The following is a 19,475-nucleotide window of genomic DNA, read 5'->3' as shown; positions in this document are numbered from 1 at the left end:
AAACTTTGGAAGAGGAATTTTCAAAACATGTTCGATCCAATGGGTGAAAGTATGTTTGCAAAACATCTATACGCCAAACAGGCCATGATATCTACATCAATTAGTTTCGATACTTTAAGCAAAATGTAGGGGATGATTAGTGATTTTTGAATCTTTCCCTCAACTGCTTGTGGAAGCCAGCATTGTGTAAAGATATTGATAGATTCCCCATTTCCTACTGTCCAATGCAATCCCTTCAATAAAGCATTCTTTCTTGCAATTAAACTTCACCACCCACATGACAAGTTTGCTCCAAGTTTGGCTTCCAGGAATTCAAAATTTGGAAAATAAATTTGTTTCATAAATTGTCCCTAATATGCATCACTACTTTTCCAAAGCTACGACAATGCTCTTGCCAACAAAGCCAAGTTTTGGAGCTCCGGGTCTCGTAAACCTAGACCACCATTTTCCTTTGATAAACACAGTTTGTTCCCAGGTAATCCACTTCATATTCTTCTTTTCACCATTTGTTCCCCATAAAAAATCCAATGCCAAGAACCGTGTGGTTTTATGAGTGTCTTTTGGTAGTTTAATGTGTGAGGCACTATAGTTACTCATAGGCAAAATCACTGACTTGAGAAGTGTTTCCTTATTGCATTGTGAGAGACACAATTGTTTCCAACCATTTAATGTTTGGCTCACCTTATCATTTACATCCCGAAAGGTGCATAACTTGGAAGCTCCTAATTATGGAGGTAAACTCAGATATTTCTTAAATCCATCTTTATATTTCATCTTAAGAATTATAGAGATCCATCTTTTGAGTCTCGATGGTGTATTGAGGTTGAACATGATACAGGATTTTTTAAAAGTTAATGGCTTTTCTACTGATATCACAAACAAATTGCATGGCATCCTTCAACTCTTGCAATTCATTGATGTCCACCTTTGAGAATAAGAGACAGCCGTCAACGAAGAGTAGGTGCTAAACTTGATGGGTTCTCCCCCTAACTCGAATTCCAGACAATCTCCCAACTTGTTTAGCATTCTCCAAATCCCACTTAGAACCTCCGTGCACATAATGAATATAGATGGCGAAAGGGGATTGCCCTGACATATTCCCCTTGAAGGTATAATGTTGCCTCGAACTGTGCCATTCACCAACACTTGATATGTAACAGTGCGAATACATTTCATCACCTATTAATCTAGATATGAGAAAAGCCCAAAGCCACAAATAGGTGTTAAAGGAATATCCAATTCACCCTATCATATGCCTTTTGCAAGTCCAATTTAATTCCCAAGAATTTTGCTTTGCCCTTTTTCCTCCTTTTAATATAATGAAAAAGCTCATGGGCTGTGAAATATTATCTAAGATGCTCCTGGGAGGGGTAAAAGCTGTTTGTGAGGGGGATACAATTTGTCCAACAAAGGCTGCAAACGACATACTAGAATCCTTGATATTACTTGCATGGTGACATTACTAAGACTGATTGGGCAAAGTTGTTGGATAGTTATAGGATTTTCACGTTTTGGGATCAAACATGCCAAAGTATCATTGATACCTACAAGAAGGTTACCACTTACAAAAAGTCATGAATAAAGACAACCAATGTCCTAGAAGTGTTGATAAAGGAGCGGGGGGGGGGGGGGGGGTACACCATCCGGCCCTGGTGATTTGAGGGGTCCCATTGCCATGACTACTGTTTTAACTTCCTCTATTGTGGGTGGTGCACATAGTTGAGCATTCATCTCATCAGTAATACAAGGTTGTAGGAACTATAAACCTTGATGGAGACGGGACATGTTGATAGGTTCCTCTTTAAATGTGTGATCATAATGGTAGATAATTTCAACAAATAATTCATATCCATGTACCTGATGGTAGTAGCATTTTAAGGATCTTATTTGTGTGTCTATGTTGGACAGTACATGCATGAAAGTAAGTTGAGTTATGATCTCCACACTTCAACCATAGAGCTCAAGATCTCAGCTGCCACATCTCCTCTTGATGGTTGAGTTGTTCTTCCATTTCTTCATAGACTTGTTTAACTTTGATCAGTAAGGGGCTACTCAAGTTGTTCTTCTAAACGTTTGGATAGAAAACGTAAGTGATGTTGAACTCTACCAAATACGAAGTCATTGTAGACTTGGAAAGTTGGCTTACAATTTTGAGTCTTACACAACAACCTGTCACCTACATTACCATGAGTTTGGATATTCCACACCTCACCTACCACCGCACAACATTGCTCGTGTCTAAGCCACATGGCTTCAAATCTCTATGGATGGGGACTGCTAAAGCACCACCTCCACTATCTAAGATAATAGGGCTTTGATTCGAGCCGATAGGGGATTTAACTGTTAACATTGATTCCTCATAGGAGTCGAACCAAGCCACGTTTCAAAAGCTCTATCCAATTTACTTCTAATAGCTGCGCCCCCTTGTCGATGGTTACTTCATGTGAACTTAGGATTATGAATCTAACTTCAAAAAGATTACAAGAAGAGACTATATCTTGGAAACCACTAATATCTTTGCTAACAATGCATCTTCCCCCTTGCTTTTCCTTCCAAGATAGGAAGGAATTGAAGTCTCCAAACATACACCGTTCCTGGTCACGGTTTGTTCCTATAGTTTTGAGTGTATCCCAAACCAACTGTCTATTCCTTTTCATAGAGTCACCATATACGAGTCCGGATTAGCACCCCGTCAAAGGAGCACTCTATGCTCCCCGATGGCTTTTCCACCACAAAGCATGTGGGGCCCACAGGGTAAAAACAACAAAACATAAAAAAAAAGTCATTTAACCCCTGTAGGCCCCACATGTTTTGTGGTGGAAAAGCCGTCGGGAAGCACAGAGTGCTCCCCTGACGGGGTGTTGATCCGGATTCACCATATACAGCTGTTAAGAAGAACTTCTTCCCATCTAACTGAATAACTTCCACATCAATAATCTGACTATTGCTATGTAGAGTAGTGATCTGCATATGAGAATTCCAAAAGAAAAGCAAACCTCCAGCACAATCCACCGGCAGAACAAAGTGATATTTATCCAGTTTAAAGATACAACTAATCTGGTGTAACCTTCGAATCCCGCCTTTCGTTTTCATAAGAAATACAAAATCAAACTGATTCTCCGAGGGAGATTTTTAAGGCTTCGAACATAAGGGTTCTCCCTAAACCTTGCACGTTCAAGCTCAACATGATCATGATGCCTCTGGGGCTGATATCCCTTAGCCTCCAAGGGATTTAATGTTAAAAAAGAGCCTTCATCCTCTACTACAATAGTTTTGGCCAATTGTGCTTGTCGCCACTTTTTTTGTTTAGGTTTAGCAATGACATGTGTCATCTGCTTACGATAGCTAGGTTTCTTAGAGAGAAGAACAAATGGCAGGTCCTTTAATATTGGGCCTTTAGGAATGGGTAGAGCATCGGTATCCATAGGTGTTTGTGAGACAACTATGGCAAACTGGTCTACTGGTGATGAGTGGGAGAGTTGTGTTGCAGTTGCAGTCAGGACAAGAATATGAGCGGTAGTAAAAGGGTGGTGTGGGTATTGGTTAGAGTGCACATGGTAATGTAGTTGCAAATGACTTGTGGTCCAAAGTTCGTTAGGGGTGGAAGGGGGACAGTGTGGAAGATAGGAAGGTTCCCCAATAGCTTGAGTGGGGACAGGGAGGGTAGGACCATCTGATTGGTTGGTTGGTTTGGAGGTTGGATAATAGAGACAAAATGGTGGAATGAGCCATTGGGCATTGTAGAAGGTTATGCAAAATTTGTTACGTTAGGGCCTCAAGGTGAGGGTTTTGAGGTGATTCTCCTTGATTTGGCTATGTAATGGGATCAGGAAAAGTAGAATTGACATAGACAGGAGTAACGGTTTGATCATCAGGGATTGGTTGATGTGAGGGGGACCACTGATGTGACGACGAGCGGTTGTGCTCAAGCTAGCTGGGTGGGGTTGGTATAGGAGACATGTGTGTTGTACATGCAGAAGAATGTCATGTGTCATCCTTTTCCCTGTGATTAGGGTTGAAGGTGGTTGTAAGGGGAATAGGAGGCTGAGAGGTTGAATCAGCGGGATTAGGGTAGATGAGGTATAAAGCCAAATCCACAAGACGTGCAATAGGAGGATTTGCACACAAAGCAGGACCAAAATGTAAAAACAAGATCTTCAAAGCACTAAATTACTGACCTGCAACCATGTTGTTGTTTATGGAGATGGCGATGCTAGAAAAGATCATCACACCAGCGGTCGTCATGACCAATTAAACCACAATAATAGCAATATTGTGGAAGCTTCTCATATTTTATGGAGATTAAACCTAGTATGCCTTCACTACCTCGTAATGGTACTCTGAGTTTAAGCGGTTAGGAGATATCCACTACAACCCGGCATCTAGCGTACTCCACCATTTTCCCAACTTGCATACCTTTAATCAATAGTATTTTCTAAGGCTGGCCAAGCTTTGCCGCAATCAGACTTGGAAACTCCAAGTTGAAAAGTTTCGTTGGTAGACCATGGCTTTGATCCAAAACATTGTAAGGGAAGGAAAACTGTTGTCCCTAGTCCATATGCGTAGTAGTAGAAGCTTGCTAGCCATTAGCCACGGTCATTCGTCGAGCACATTTTGTAGGTCCGTCTCATGTCGGAACTGGAATAGGTACCGATGGTCAGAAAGAGGGGTAATAGAAACACCATGGTGAGTATTCCATGTTTGCAGAAGTGCTTCTTAAATAATCTGTCTACAATAGGGCCTTCTAGCTATGACATATCCAAGAAGAACAGGATTTGAGATTCTTGATAGTCGAACTTTGATATTATGGGCGACTAAAACATCATCTTCACTTCAAGGCGGGTGAGGAGGTACCGGAGGCAGCATACTAGAAGAGCTTAGGTGAAGATTGCTACAAGTTCAAAGGAGAAAAGACAAACGAAACACGCACAAAGCCGGAAGAAAAACAATTGTGGGTCTTAGCACTATTGTATGATGAAAGAGCATTAGAGGAGCACATTGTTTTCCCCTGATGGAGAGATGATCTAGGTATATAAAAGATTGCCACCACCGTTTTAGAACCACATCCATAATGAAGTCCCAATCACCTCCCATGTCGAGGAACACAATGTGCTCCCCTGCCGGGTTTTGACAACAGAAATGGGGGTGGGCCCAATGGGTTTTAATTTGTCATATGCCACCAGTTCAGTCCAAATTGAACCAATGCTTATTACGGTTTGGATTTCAAACCGGTACAAGTGAACCAATCGGCTCAACCAAATGACACAACGTTCTGTGACTCCCACGTAATGGACGGATCACGGTTGACGTACCAAACAGGGCACATGTAAGCGAGCAACAGACAAAGGTGTTCTTTCATTTTCGGACCATCGAGCGTTTCTGTTCCTGTCTCAAAAGTATTATCGAAGCTTAACAAATCCCTATTCGGACACCATGAGCGGATTTGGAATTCTAATTTTAACAGTAGGGCTTTTATCATCTGTAGCTCAATCTCTTCGTTTCGATCTCCAATCTGGTCATACCAAATGCATTGCGGAAGACATCAAGAACAATGCCATGACAGTAGGGAAGTACAGAATCGTTAATTCGAATGAGGGGTACCCGTTGCCTGATTCACATAAGATTATTGCGAGGGTAAGAGTTTATTCTTGTAATTTGGCTTCAATTGTGGAACTTTCTCTCCTTGGTGCTTGTTAAGAGTGATTGTGGTGATGGAGTTATCAGGTTACTTCCTCTTACGGCAACAATTATCACTACGGGGATCATGTGGAGTCTGGACAATTTGCATTCACTGCCGCTGAGTCTGGTGATTACATGACTTGTTTCTCGGTTCCTGACCACAAGATACCTATCACAGTGACTATCGATTTCGATTGGAGGAGTGGTGTTGCTGCGAAGGATTGGTCTAACGTCGCTAAGAAAGGTCATATCGATGTAAGTAACTGCATCTTCATAGCTGCTTTTTCATGGATTTGAATTCCTTAATATTCGATCTGATGTCTTGATAATTAATTTATTGAGTTCATCCCCTAGGGCGTGGGAAATAGAAAATTTTAATTTAGCAGGAACCAATTATTTGTACGAGAAAAACTTATTGCGCATCTCGTAATTAGCTTCAGCATAAAAATTTAAAAAATATATATCGATTCTGACGTCAAGAATAAATCTATTCAATTGCAGCTGGTCCCCTCTTTTTACCTTTTTAGTGATGATCTCATAGGTCTCTCAGAGGGCGTTTAACCTTGTCTAAAATATCGCTGTTAATTTAATATGGCTGTCTGATAAATTAACAGTGGAGCTCTAACTCTATGTCAAATCAAACTGAGAGAGAGAATTTTGGGCAGGAATTTATAAATAGAACTGGGTTCACTACCTTCTCCCTAATCCCATGTGAAAGCACGTTTTTGACCAAGTGTCTTCTACCTGTTTGTTATTTGCTAAAATATTATTTCCTCACATCATCTTATTTTTTTCGTTATATAGCTCATCTATGTAGAAAAGAGGGAAGAGACAGAAAACATCAAGGCTAAAAAAGATGGAAGAAGGGGAGAGGAAAGAGAAAGGGATGATTCAAAAGTGACTGCCATTATGCTAGAGGGTACAGACTAGGTAGAGATTCCTCCATCCTCACATTTGGCATAGCTTATCGGATGGAGTTAGTTGGCAGTGGCTTCCACTAGAATGAGTAGAATCAACGTTCCTAGGGATAAGACATCTGATTATCAATATGATGAAGTGGGAAATCGTCATTTATGACTAAATTGTTGAATGCCCTTCTTAGTTGCATTGACCTTGCCATGCGGTTGCCAAATGATGCGCCAACTAGTTGGAACTAGGATTAGTGGAGTTATAAATGGTTATAAAGAGTTAGGTTCTTACATTAACAATTGGGTTGGCTACCCCGCAAAATCCCAAAGACAAAAGGTTCAAAACACTTAATATTTTATCTGTACTACCATCTTGTGCCTGAATTTCAATAAAATGTCTCATGTGACATTTTCTCAATCAGCTTTGCATCCCTTATTGTTTTTCAGGAGATGGATATGTTGATTTTCTTTAATGATCCTTCAACCATTATATTTGCGGGAAGTCTCTGACGTTTTATCAAACTCTTTTCTTCGAGGTTTACAGTACTTGAACTGTTAATGGTTCCCAATTTTCACTTTCATTTTTGTTTTTATGAAGGTAAAGATATCATGAAGATTTGTATTACATGAACTTCTAGACCCAAGAATAATTTGTTTGCTGAAGTCTTGGAATTAACTTTTTCCTAGAACTATTTCTTGTCATTTTATTGGCATTTTGAATCTGTCTACTGTAGAGAAGGAGATCGGATGAGGGAGTGCACTGACAGGAGTAAGTATGGACTTCATGCTTTTCCTTTTCTGTTTTACCAGTAGTTAGTGTAAATATGATAAGGTTCAGAATGAGTAAGGAGAAGGAGAAACTGATTGGAGTAGACTACGGGCTTCATGCTTTCCTTTTCCATTTTACCTGTAGTTACTGTAAATATGATAAGGTTCAGAATGAGTAAGGAGAAGAAGGAAAAAATGGGGCTTCCGACTTTATAGTGTGGATGCTGAGGAAAGCCCAAAATGATCTTCCTTGAGAGAGAGAGAGAGAGAGAGAGAGAGAGAGAGAGAGGGGAAAAAATAATAATAAGAAGCATTGGAAGCGGAGGGAATAATCTTTTGTGCCCATTGTGCTCATCCCTTTACAATCTTCACTTTTAATGCGTCAACCATGGTTGAGATCTCTAGCAAATTCCTCATTTTAGCTATCTTATAGATAGTTTTCCCCCTTTGCTTGTACTTAGATTGTTAAGGATCTTCAGATTACTTCACCCTTAATTTTCTCACGATCTTCTCAACTTCTTTCTGAAAAATTTATACTTATCTATTTCCTCTACATTCTAAGTCATTCGCCTTAAAACTACTTTTCTTACTGTTAATGGATGGTTGAACCTCATTATCCCACCACCAAGTTTATTTTAGAGGCATGACATTTTATGTTCACTTTGCCTAGGATGTCTTTAGCGATATTTTTAATGTAGTAGCGATCTCACTTCGCATCATATCAGTGTCTCCCTTAAAGTCCCACTGTCCTTGTTTGATGACTTCATTAGATTAGGATTTTAAAGTATCTCCTTTTAAGCTCCACCACCTTATCCTGTGATAAATAACTGACCATTCTTACGAGTATGTGTAGTTAAGCACATGTCCATGACAATTTTCTCTGTCCTGTGGTTAAAAGTGGTATCACTTAATAGTTCTTGTATAATAATTTATTTGGAGCTTTCAGTTAGGACTTAGGAGGAAATCTGTTTGGGTATGAATATGTCCACTTTTGATGGAAAATAAATGCTTCTCACTCTTTTAAGAGTGAGTGTTTACAAACGATAAATTAAGCCATAGCAAAATCTAAAATTGAGATCCACTCATCATTCCTTTATGCAAAACCATATCCTTCATGTACACCTTCACAGCCTCTCCATTCTTTTCCAATATGTCCACTTAGATCACTACCAATAGTGATGTTCTCTGCTTGATGAAAATCTTGCACTAATCTATCGATGTATTACCAAAATTATGACTTAGTACTTGCATAAATCCTAATTTAGGTGTGTTTAGTGTTGACTATTTTTACAACCTCTTTCTCCCACAAAAACTTGGTGGATACAATTTTATCTCTAAATCTTTCTAACATCCGCCACATTGTTCTTAAATCTTCATCCACCACTATGCCTACTCCACTTCTATAATTTCTATGCCCATGTTCCAAAGTTTTAAATTATCTAACTCCTTAGCTTATGTAAACCTTATAATTCGTCTCTTGAATACAGACTGTGTTAATCATTCACCTCTGGACATCAATCTGTTCTATTCTAGGATCTTGTCTGTTAATGATCCAATTTACGCTAATCTAATCCTACGCACTTGGACTAGTTTCTTTACCCACACTCATTCAGAGCGTAGGATTAGATCAGTATAATGGAATATTGGAATGGAATGAAAAGGAGCATTAAGTTTGTATTGAGAGATTCATCCAAAAAAGAGTTGGAATTGAGATTCAGGGAGGCATCTTAGACATTGTGGCATTCATATTGAAGAATATCCAGAGATGCTGCTGAGCCTTGAAGTGTTTTTTTGGAGATTATAAGTACATGAGGAGAACAGAAGATTAAGAATAGAAGCAGTTTTTAGTACTCTTTGAGGATTTCACCATTTCAGAAATGGGAAAAGAAAGTCTTTCACTGTCCATTGCCAGCTGAACTATGCTTAGAGTATCTATTGTTTTGTCTTGGAGCTAGTCAAGTGTAAATGGAGTAAACTGTGGATCCTGTTTTTAGTAATCTTTGGGGATTTTGCCATGTTGGAGAGAGGAGAAGGATAAAGAATTTCACTGTCTGGTGCAAGGCGTAGTCTGCTTTAGAGAATATTAAGGTAAATGAATCTCAAACAACTTCTTAATGATTCTTTGGTACTGGAGGCAGGCAAGTGTAAACAGAGCAAACTGTTAAATTGGACCCCTAGCTGCTTGGCATTGAAAGTTGACTGAAATTCAAATCTCATATTGTTATTTTTCATTGATGAGGGGCTTGTTTACACTTGTTTGATCCAATCAGCTGGGCTGATCAACAACAATTCAGTGTCTCAGTAGGCTTGAATTAAAAAGGCACATGATTTCACAATTAAACTATTATAGTAAAATATGATCACTTTAAGTTCCATTGCTTTTGAGATTTCTTATTTACATGGAAAGGTGTAAATATTCCATTAACTTACTCTTATTGTTGAATGTCATTTGTTTGCATAAAATGACTGAATATGAGGTAAAGAGGGAAGATATAGATTTTCCTTAATCCTTGTTGCTCGTAGGAACTCATAGTAAAGTTAATATGATGACATTTTTGTCACTGATTTTTATTTATTTATTTTATTTGGATACTTGGTGACTGACATGTTACTGCTGATTCTTAATGCATTTCAAATGTTGGAGACACTTGCTCTAATTACATCGTCTTTATGGACATTTCCTTTTCTAATAATTTACACTATGTACTGTGGAAGAGAGTTTCTTAATTGTAGGGTACATGTGGTCACTGGGAGAGAGCCACAGAAATTTAAATTTGAGCTTGCCTTCTTCCCCCCCCCCCCCCTCTTCTCTTCTCTCTCTCTAATCTGTGGATTCTGTAATTTCAGGGAATGGAAATAGAGCTGAAGAAGTTGTTTGACACTGTAACATCCATTCATGAAGAGATGTTTTATCTTCGAGAGAGGTAAATGACTAGGACAAGTTCCTTTTTCATGCATAAAGCCAATATCTCTCTTGTGGCTGTTTTGTTTTTTGGTCAATCTTATGGCTGTTTAGACATCCAAGGAAATTGCTGATGGTAAACAACTGTTCTGTGACCACTGGATTTTGTGAGATGCCCCACCTATATAGCAGGACATTTTCAGATTTGATCCTCACTATTCTTCCCAGAATGCATACGTGGTATTAGAACGTCCTCTGATATTTCTGGGTTGCTGTGCCATTTAATTGCTTGTTTCTTCTTTTTGGGTGTTTCAGGGAGGAAGAAATGCAGGACCTGAATAGAGTAACCAATTCCAGAATGGCCTGGTTGAGCTTTCTTTCTCTCTTAGTATGCTTGTCAGTGGCAGGCTTGCAGCTCTGGCATTTGAAGACCTTTTTTGAGAGGAAAAAACTTCTGTAGATCTTTCTTAGACATTTTCTTTTTTGTCACTGTAATTTTTTTCCTCAGCAATAATGTACTCGGAAAGTATTAATTATTTAATGAAACGGGCTAGAGAACAGAATGTAACTTATTAAGGTAGTTTATCAAGTATATTCTGAGTACTGACAGTCTTTCCTATTGAAATTCAATTTTTCGGGAATTTGGGAGGGTTGGGTTGAAAACCTGCCATGAGATATCCATTATGTTGTGCTGCCAGAAGTCTTAAATGTTTAATTGAACCCTCAAAAACTTCAAAGATCTCCTTCTCAGGCTTTTATGGGTATCATTTCGACAAAAGCACTTATTGTCACATGTTCTGGCAATTGCATAGGATGTATGTGGCACTACTATCACCCGTTTTGCACCCTTAACTCTGGCAGCAGTGATGGATAGCTGCAGCAATCTCAATGTTGATTTTGGCTATACAAGCACCGAACAACCTTTGCCATAATTGTATGCTCTGGCCCGTTGGTTGCATTGGCATGTCCAAGATAAAGACCTCCAGGCGGCTAGGCCATGCTGCCATGGTGGGAATGCTGGATTCTTCTCATGCCTCTCAAATATTGCACCTCTTTTCTCACTGGTGCTGCATGTCTGTAAGTGCTATTAGAACTCCAATGAATGTGTCCTGGGGGGGGGAAACTGGGTCAATGTTTTGAGCGACATGACCCAGGTGTTTTTTTTATTCGGGTGTGGAAACTCCAGCACTAGAAGTGGTAGGGTTGATTCTCATAATAATAAAGTGAAATATGTTGGAACTTTTTGTGAAAATTGACTAATCGAAAAAAGTTAAATCTCCGATTGCAAGTTGATCCGTTAATTCAATCAAAATTTCACTGTCTTTTGCAACAATTTGCAAAGCGACTTTTAAGGTTGTATGCTGCTATTGTTGCACTATTTGTACACAAAACACCTTCATTTTTTTTATCAACCGCCCCTTACCTAAAAACAGAAGCAGAGCAAATATCTGGGCTGATTTTCATACAAGCTGATGACCCCATATCGTGCTTACATGTTATTGAAGTCATTAAGGCATTGATCTAGTTATAATTAAGACAAACATAGGGTTCACTCTCCATATGTCCGGCGCCCCAAGATCTTCACATGTAGGGGGGGGGGGTGTGCAACTATGACAGTCCCCTCATCCAGCTTCACATTATCTCTATCTTGAATCCTCTGAAAAGCTTGAGAGTCTTCTTAGGCTTATCTTCATTAATACAAGGTGAGATTCATTCCAGCAGACAATCTTACGGAGGGAATTTCATTATACAGGCAGTGTGCATCATCAAGATTTTTGATGCCAAATACATACAAGTAGGCTTGTTTAAACCAAAAGAACTGATTCAACAGGTTTAAGATGGTAGCACAAATCTGTTTTCCATTTATTGACACAGGCTAAGTACATGCCTAGTAGAGAAGCTATCGGTTGAAGAAGAGTAAGTAATCCATATAGGGTGGGTGGAACTGGTCTTTATCTCATCTGCAACCCACCCGTTAGATGGCTCCATCCCACATTCTGTCACCCTTGATAGCAAAATGAACTGTTGATCTAGAAAACCACCCAAAAATGATAAATGTGGCAGTAGTCCCAACAACTCCTTTTCCAACCCAAAGAAACCTGAGCACTAGGAAACTAGGTGTAGTGGCTTCTCAGTTAAAAAGTCATGAGAAGGAAATTGGTAATGCTATGTAGAATCTGCATCTAGTTCCAATCTTCCACAGGGTTACCTGCAAGGGAGAGAAATAGAAGCTCCAAAGTCTATATCAAAGCAGTCTGCTTCTTCTAGAACTGCAACCGCAGATTTATGATCTCCATTATCCTCATAACCATTAGCCAAAACATCATACGTAAAAGCATCAGGCCTGATACCCATCTTCAGCATATCAGCATGCACCATCATAGCACGAAGTATATGCTTGGCTCGGAAAAGCCCATTCATAATGATTGTGTAACTCAGACTATTAAGCATCATACTGCAAGTTCTCATGTCTCTGAAAAACTTGCTAGCCTTCAAAATCTGCCCATCCCTACACAGTCCCTGTATTAAAGCTGTATACGTCACACAATTTGGAGAACATTCACTCTTCATCTGGTTTCTTTCACTTTGACCAGAATCAGGTTTTATATTATCCAAGAAAAGTTTGATAGCATCACGAGACCTCCCATCCTTGCACAATCCATCGATCAGACAAGTCAGTGTGAACACATTCGGGTTAAGGCCAGCTTCTATCATAGCTTTGTGCAGCTGGAATGCCTCTTTCAAGTGACCATTTTTCGAATGCCCATCAATCAAGACGGTGAAAGCAACCACATCAGGTGATAAACCTTTTATCAGCATTTCTGAGTATAGCCCCATAGCAGCCTCCAAGTTCCCCTCCTTGCAATACCCATTTATCAAGGAAGAAAAGGTGACTAAATTCAGCTCTATACCCATTTCTGTCATTTGTGTACAGACATCTAATGCCTTTTTCATATCTCCCTCTTTACAGTATCCATCAATCAATGTATTAAATGCAACAGAATTTGCTGGAACCCCTTCTTGCAACATTTTCTTGAACAGGTCAGCTCCTTCATTCAACCTTTTAGCACCAACTAACCCCTTTATAAGAACACTGTAAGTGAAGACATCAGGGACAATCCTTGTCCTTGTCATTTCAGCATAAAGATCCATGGCTTCAGGCAATTTTCCAGCCTTACAGCAGCTGTCGAGAAAAGAATTATAGATGAATAGGTTTGGAGAAATACCATACTTGGCTAAGAAGGCAAAAATTATTCTTGCCTTATTGGATCCGTGAACTTTGCAAAGCCCGTCAATCAAGATACCAAATGTTACAACATTTGGCCGCAAGCCAACTCCTTGCATTTCCCTGTAAATATCAAGTGCTTGTCCTATCTCAGCTAATTTGCAGCAGCCATCTATCAGTATGTTGTAGGTGTAGAGATTTGGGAACACATTAGACTGCTGCATCATCCTAAATATATCAATGGCTTCTGAGACCAAGCCCTCCTTGCACAAACCGCTGATAAGGGTGGTGTAGGTGACAACTGTTGGAGTGATCCTCTTCCTCATCATTTCAGAAATTAGTTGACGTGCTCGTACTATGTCACCTTGGTTGCAGTAAGCATTGATGAAAATGCTATAGGTGACAACGTTAGGGGCAAATCCACGTGATGCCATGTCCTTGCAAAGTTCCCACATTGAATCAAATCTCCCCACCTTATGCAGTCCATCCAACAGAGAGTTACAAGCCTGGGTAGCTGGCAAGACACCAATCCTTCTGTAGACCCATTGTGCTTCATCAACAAGACCCATTTGAGAGAAGGCCATAATTAGTACACAAAATACAGCAGGAGTGAATTTGGAACTTTCAAATCGGTTTAGAACGTTAAAAACCAAGGAGCTAAGAAGGCGGGATTTTCTTGACCGTTGGACAGTTTGGATGAGGTCTTTCGTCAAGCACCTGGCCTGCTTATAAAATCCACCGCCCGTTGCAACATGGATAATGGCTGAATAGAGTTGAGGGTTTCTGGATAAATCCACTCTTTCGGACACACATTCAAAGAACTCCAAAGCCTGAGAAACCCTTTCACAATTGACTAATGTGTTTATGAGCTCCAAAGGTGACGAGTCCAACGACGAGGAGGAAGAGGAGTTTCTCAGTGAGACATTGAACAATCTTTTGGTGCTGAGGAGCGCGTTATTGGATGATAAAAGTTTCAACATCGCCTGATGGAATCACTCCTGTCCAATCTGTAAAATTTCATGCATTAACAGATTTTCAAATAACTGCTTTCAGGTCTAATCACCTTCTTACCCCAAAAAAAAGAAGAAAAAAAAAAAAAAAGTCTAATCACCTTCATTTTCCTCCTGGGATACCACGAAGGGTAGAAATATTAACTCTAGACGGAAGACACCAACCGTGGGATTGAAATCTTCTCACTTGCATCAATAGGACCAACACTGTCAGATTGGGATATCTCAGGTCCATTTAAGTGGGTTCCCCTGATGCAACAGTGGACCAAATTGCTGTCGTATTGGAGCATCGAACCACAGAGAGTTTCATGGCTTAAAAGTGATCGAAAACACGCGGCGATCACCCGGAAATGGAGAACAAATTGCTGCCTGGGCCTATTGTAACGGCTCTGATTTCTATGGCCGAGAGCTGCAACACCATTCGAGACCTCAAGCGAATCCACGCCCGCGTAATACGAACAGGTCTTCACCTCCACTCTGTACTACTTGCTAAGATGCTGAGGTTTGCAGCCGTCTCGCCTTCGGGCGACTTACACTATGCTCATCGCCTCTTCTCTCACATACACCAACCAAACACCTTCTTTTATAACACTCTCATTCGAGGTTACTGTAAGAGTCCTTACCCGTCTCAATCCATTTCTCTTTTTATCCAGATGAGACGTAATTCCATCGACCCAGATGGGTTTACCTTTACTTTCCTACTCAAGGCGCAATCAAGGTTGAATTCGTCTTTGATCAAGGCATCGAATGAGCTCCATGGGCTGGTAGTGAAGTTTGGATTTTCTTCGCATTTGTTTGTCCAAAATGCATTGATTCATCTTTACGCTGCGAGGGGGATTCCTGATGCAGCTTGTCGTGTGTTTGACGAGACTTTGGATCCAGATGTTGTTTCGTGGTCGGGCTTGGTGGTTGCCTATCTGAAAGTCCGTGATCTGGATGCTGCACGCCTAGTTTTCGATCAAATGCCGATCCGAGATGTTGTTTCCTGGACTTCTATGATCTCTGGTTATACCCAATCGAAGCGTTCGATGGAGGCTTTAGAGTTGTTTGAACAAATGAAGGATGCTGGAGTGAAACCAGACGAGGTCACCATGGTGAGCGTGATCTCATCCTGCACTGATTTGGGAGACTTGGAGACAGGGATGGGCATTCACCATTACATCGACAAGGACAGTTTGGGATGGATGGTTTCACTCTGCAATGCGCTGATTGACATGTATGCCAAATGTGGGTGCATGGAAGGTGCCCGTCAGGTTTTTAACAAGATGGAGAGGAAGAGCTTGATCACTTGGAACTCAATGATCTCTGCTTGTGCAAATCATGGGAATGCTGAAGAAGCAGTTGGGCTGTTCCACGTGATGCTCAATTCCAGTGTATGGCCTGATGGTGTTACTTTCCTTGCACTCTTGATTGCCTACACCCACAAGGGCTGGGTTGATGAGGGATATAAATTGTTCCATAGTATGTGTAATGACTATGGGATCCAAGCTGGTATAGAGCATTATGGATGCATGGTCGATATGTTAGGCCGAGCTGGGAGACTGGAAGAGGCATACAACCTGATCATAAACATGCCAATACCGAGCAATGATGTTGTATGGGGTGCACTGCTTGGTGCTTGTAGGATCTATGGTGATGTAAGCATAGCAGAACGAGTTTTGAAGAAGTTATTGGAACTGAAACCTGATGAAGGAGGATACTATATTCTCCTCTGTGATATCTATGTAGCCATGGGTCGTCGTGCTGAAGCTATTGAGCTGAGGCGCAATATGAAGGCCAGAGGAGCAAAGAAGACTCCGGGCTGTAGTTGGGTTGGATTTGGAACATAACTCTTCATTGCTCACGGTACCATCATTTTTACTTATGAAGTAACATCCTATCTGTTAGTTCTGCTTTCATTGCAGCAATCACTGGATGGCTGAACTAAGCCCTTTCCAAAGACAGACCTTTGTGACTTAGATTGTTGCTGCTTTGCTACTCACAGTTTTGGCTGCAGTGACTTTGATCGGTCAGAATTCTACAGAGAAGCAACTGTACCTGTTATGTTTGTTGCATTGCTGGAAAAGCAGCAAGGAGCTAACCCAGATTCATGCCCATATATTGGTAAATGGATTCTCTCAGAAAAATTACATTTTTTGCCAAGCTTTTATCTTTCTGCTGACATCTGTGAACCTTGTATATGTGCAACAGGCTTTCGACCATGTCATGAATTGTGCACAATTGTCTGGAACAAGATTATCAGACTGTCAAGTGTAACTCCACAGAATTCATTCCTGCTTTACATCAAACAGGTGCTTAAAAAGCCAAATCTAGTGGTTTCAACTTCTTGTTCCTTCGTAGTGCCTGTCCAAGACCATCCCATTTGAAAGAAGGGGAGAAGCTACATTGAAGTTTTCTGTCTACTGGACATGGTTCAACATCTCGATCTTAAGGCCCGCCTCACCAACTCAAAAAAGATAATTAGCTTGCTGAGTTGGTGAATATTTCCCCCCAACTCGAGGCTCCAACTTGAGGGGTATTAGGCATAATTTGGGCCTGAAACTTGCTTTTCAGCCTATTTCAGCCTTTTGAACATATTGGTGACCTCAAATTTATGAAAATATATTGTGAATGTGAGTTCCACTTTGGACCTCAAGTCCGAAACTGATATGCTGAGTGAAAGCTTAAAATGGCCCATTGTACACATTATATACTCATATTTTAATGATTCAAACGAGTCTAGTACATTCCACACGTTCATAGTTCAAATTGCAAAGTTCAAGTGATGATCAAATCATCTACGTTTCAACTTGAGAGTCGAGTCTTGACACCCTATGCTATAAAAGCTTTATGCATTCAAAGATCAGATTGTGTAACCAAGTTATAGAGCTATTAAAGAAGTTCACTGCGTATTTGAAGAATTCCTGATAAAAATACCATCTCTTGTATAATCTTGAACTCTGGTTTCACAACAGGGCTTAGGGATATTCCAGTGGATGTAGAGTATGGAAATATAAGGAATAAGACCTGATGCTATCCCTTATTTGTTGGCCCTATGCCTGCAGCCATAGAGGGTGGGTTGATAAGGGTCAGCAATTTTCTCTTACAACATTGAACCTTGGATTGGGGTCTTTGACTGCATCATTGATCTGTTGGACCATGCAGGGCAATTTGATTAAACACACGTACTTATCAAGATCTTCCCAATGAAATTAAGTACTGCTATATGGGGGTGCTCTCCTTGGTGTTTGCAGGATCTAAAGGATGTGGAGCTTGCAGCTCAAATTAGGGAAGTCTGCAAAACTTGGACCAGATCAAGCTGCAGGCAATCCTATGCCCTTGTCAAATGCATACTCAGCAGCCAAAAGACGTGATGTTTCTAAGGTGAGACAAGATGTTCTAATAGAACCTTCAGGTTACTGTTGGATCCAAGTGCACGGAGTCATCCATGAATTTGTTGCAGGTGGCTGGAACCACAAGCACAAAGTTTTAATCTTTAGGATGGTTGAGGAGACCAGAGGGGTGGCTGGCTAAATTGGAATGCTATGAGCTGGACATATTAGAGGTGCTGACGAAGAAGAAGAGGGGGGGGGGGGGGGGGAAGATTCTCTTTGGCACTAAGAAATTGGCAATGGCTTTTCAGTTTCGTTGGCATCCAGATACATGGATAGTTATTCGGATTGTGGAAAACCTCAGCACATGGTAAATTTGCTGTTAAATTTTCCTAATTCTTTTGAAGCTTGAGTTGTAGGGATCAGATTGTTTTCCACCATATCTATGAAGGAGTTCCTCCTACAAGAATTTGTAGCAAGTACCATTTACCATTCTGTGCATGTATGTAATAACAAGCTAAATATCCATATTTCCTTCATAGGAAATTCTGAGACCATTTTATCCAACCAATGTTTTAATAGTAGATATTTTTTAATGCCAGATGTATACTGGGGGGGGGGGGGGTTCCAATTGATAACGTTACTAGAAGAGTTTTTAGTGTTTTCCTCTCTGAAAAACAAAAATAAACAGACAAACGAACAAAAGGGGGAAAGACATTTGATAAACAAGTTTCATTTGTGATGTTTTTTGAAGTAAAATTTATGGTCAGTCATGCTAAGGCAGAGTGAATTTCCAATTACTATTGGATTACACCAGGGATCAGCTTTAATCATTTATTTATTTGCATTTGTTTTGATAGATTAGACAGTGGAAGGAATCAATGGGAAGCTGGAGTTATAGATCAAGTTTGGAATCCAAATGTCTGAAGATAAGTAGTTCATTTATCTTGTAAGAAATGAAGCATATGCTTGAACCTTAGGTTAAGGGTTCCATAGAAAACTTAGATGATTTTCTAAGAAAAAACATTCTTTATTTATTTTTATTATTTTTTTGGGTGTCTGTGTGTGTGTGTGTGATTTGTAGGATCTGTGATACAGGAAAACAGAGCATTGATGAACAAAGGAACTAGATGTTTCTTCACATGATTCTCTCGAGTCTGCTCTTGATTGGAGTTTAAGAACTTGACACCTCACAATGAGATAGAAAGAAGAATAGAAAGAAAAAGAAACATTTAATTCCTTTTTCAGCAATGCTCTGTTCTTCAGTTTCAATCTGCTGAAGGTGTTCTGGAAGTCCAATTGAAGAAGTTAGCTTTACCTTCATGCCCAGCTTAACTTGGACTGCATTGATGTTTGGCCATGGCCCCCGCAATTGATAGTTGGGTTCTATTCCTTTGGAAGAGCCATTGCATCTGCAGGTTGAGTTACACAATAATTTTAAAGCTCCATAAAGCCATGTGGATGATGTGCTTTGCCTGAAACTACCATATGTAAAATGACAGACTCTTACCAGCATGTCCACAAATCTTGAAATTAGCTTGACTATGCCAAGCATGTTTATTTCTTTCTCATTCTCGTATAGAACTGCAAAATCATGCTTCATTTATGTTATTCTTGTAAGAAAAGAAAACAGAAATTAACTGAAACCATAAGATTGAACCTTAGTTTAAG

At 40.1% G+C, this 19,475-nt stretch overlaps 2 protein-coding genes and 1 pseudogene across 6 annotated transcripts; 2 read left to right on the top strand and 1 right to left on the bottom strand.

The window, feature by feature from the left end:
* The first annotated feature begins 5,329 nt into the window (after window positions 1-5,329).
* Window positions 5,330-10,899, top strand: LOC149006656 (emp24/gp25L/p24 family/GOLD family protein). The gene is made up of 4 exons (XM_089166760.1): window positions 5,330-5,634; window positions 5,725-5,934; window positions 10,203-10,279; window positions 10,573-10,899. Exons 1-4 carry the CDS (start codon window positions 5,434-5,436, stop codon window positions 10,715-10,717), a joined length of 633 nt encoding a protein of 210 aa, XP_089022886.1. The 5' UTR covers window positions 5,330-5,433; the 3' UTR covers window positions 10,718-10,899.
* Window positions 10,900-11,871: 972 nt separating this feature from the next.
* Window positions 11,872-14,779, bottom strand: LOC149006655 (Pentatricopeptide repeat (PPR) superfamily protein). Its single transcript, XM_089166427.1, has 2 exons — window positions 14,595-14,779; window positions 11,872-14,490 (listed from the first exon to the last, which is right to left on the bottom strand). The coding sequence occupies exon 2, from the start codon at window positions 14,461-14,463 to the stop codon at window positions 12,463-12,465; it is 2,001 nt and encodes a 666-aa protein (XP_089022553.1). The 5' UTR covers window positions 14,464-14,490; window positions 14,595-14,779; the 3' UTR covers window positions 11,872-12,462.
* LOC149006654 (pentatricopeptide repeat-containing protein At2g42920, chloroplastic pseudogene) lies at window positions 14,769-18,056 on the top strand (annotated as a pseudogene). Of its 4 annotated transcripts, XR_016175166.1 has the most exons (4): window positions 14,769-16,596; window positions 16,684-16,784; window positions 17,727-17,856; window positions 17,936-18,056. The product of XR_016175166.1 is annotated as a pentatricopeptide repeat-containing protein At2g42920, chloroplastic pseudogene, transcript variant X2 (transcript). The 4 variants fall into 4 exon arrangements; XR_016175167.1 differs by having other exon boundaries at window positions 17,727-18,056; XR_016175168.1 differs by lacking the exons at window positions 17,727-17,856; window positions 17,936-18,056 and having other exon boundaries at window positions 14,769-16,338; window positions 16,478-16,596; window positions 16,684-17,718.
* Window positions 18,057-19,475: the final 1,419 nt, after the last annotated feature.

The sequence above is a fragment of the Hakea prostrata genome, chromosome 8, assembly GCF_041222555.1.
Source record: "Hakea prostrata isolate BN-2017 chromosome 8, UWA_Hpros_2, whole genome shotgun sequence".
Taxonomy (NCBI): Eukaryota; Viridiplantae; Streptophyta; class Magnoliopsida; order Proteales; family Proteaceae; genus Hakea; species Hakea prostrata.
This window is presented reverse-complemented; position numbering and strand designations above follow the sequence as displayed.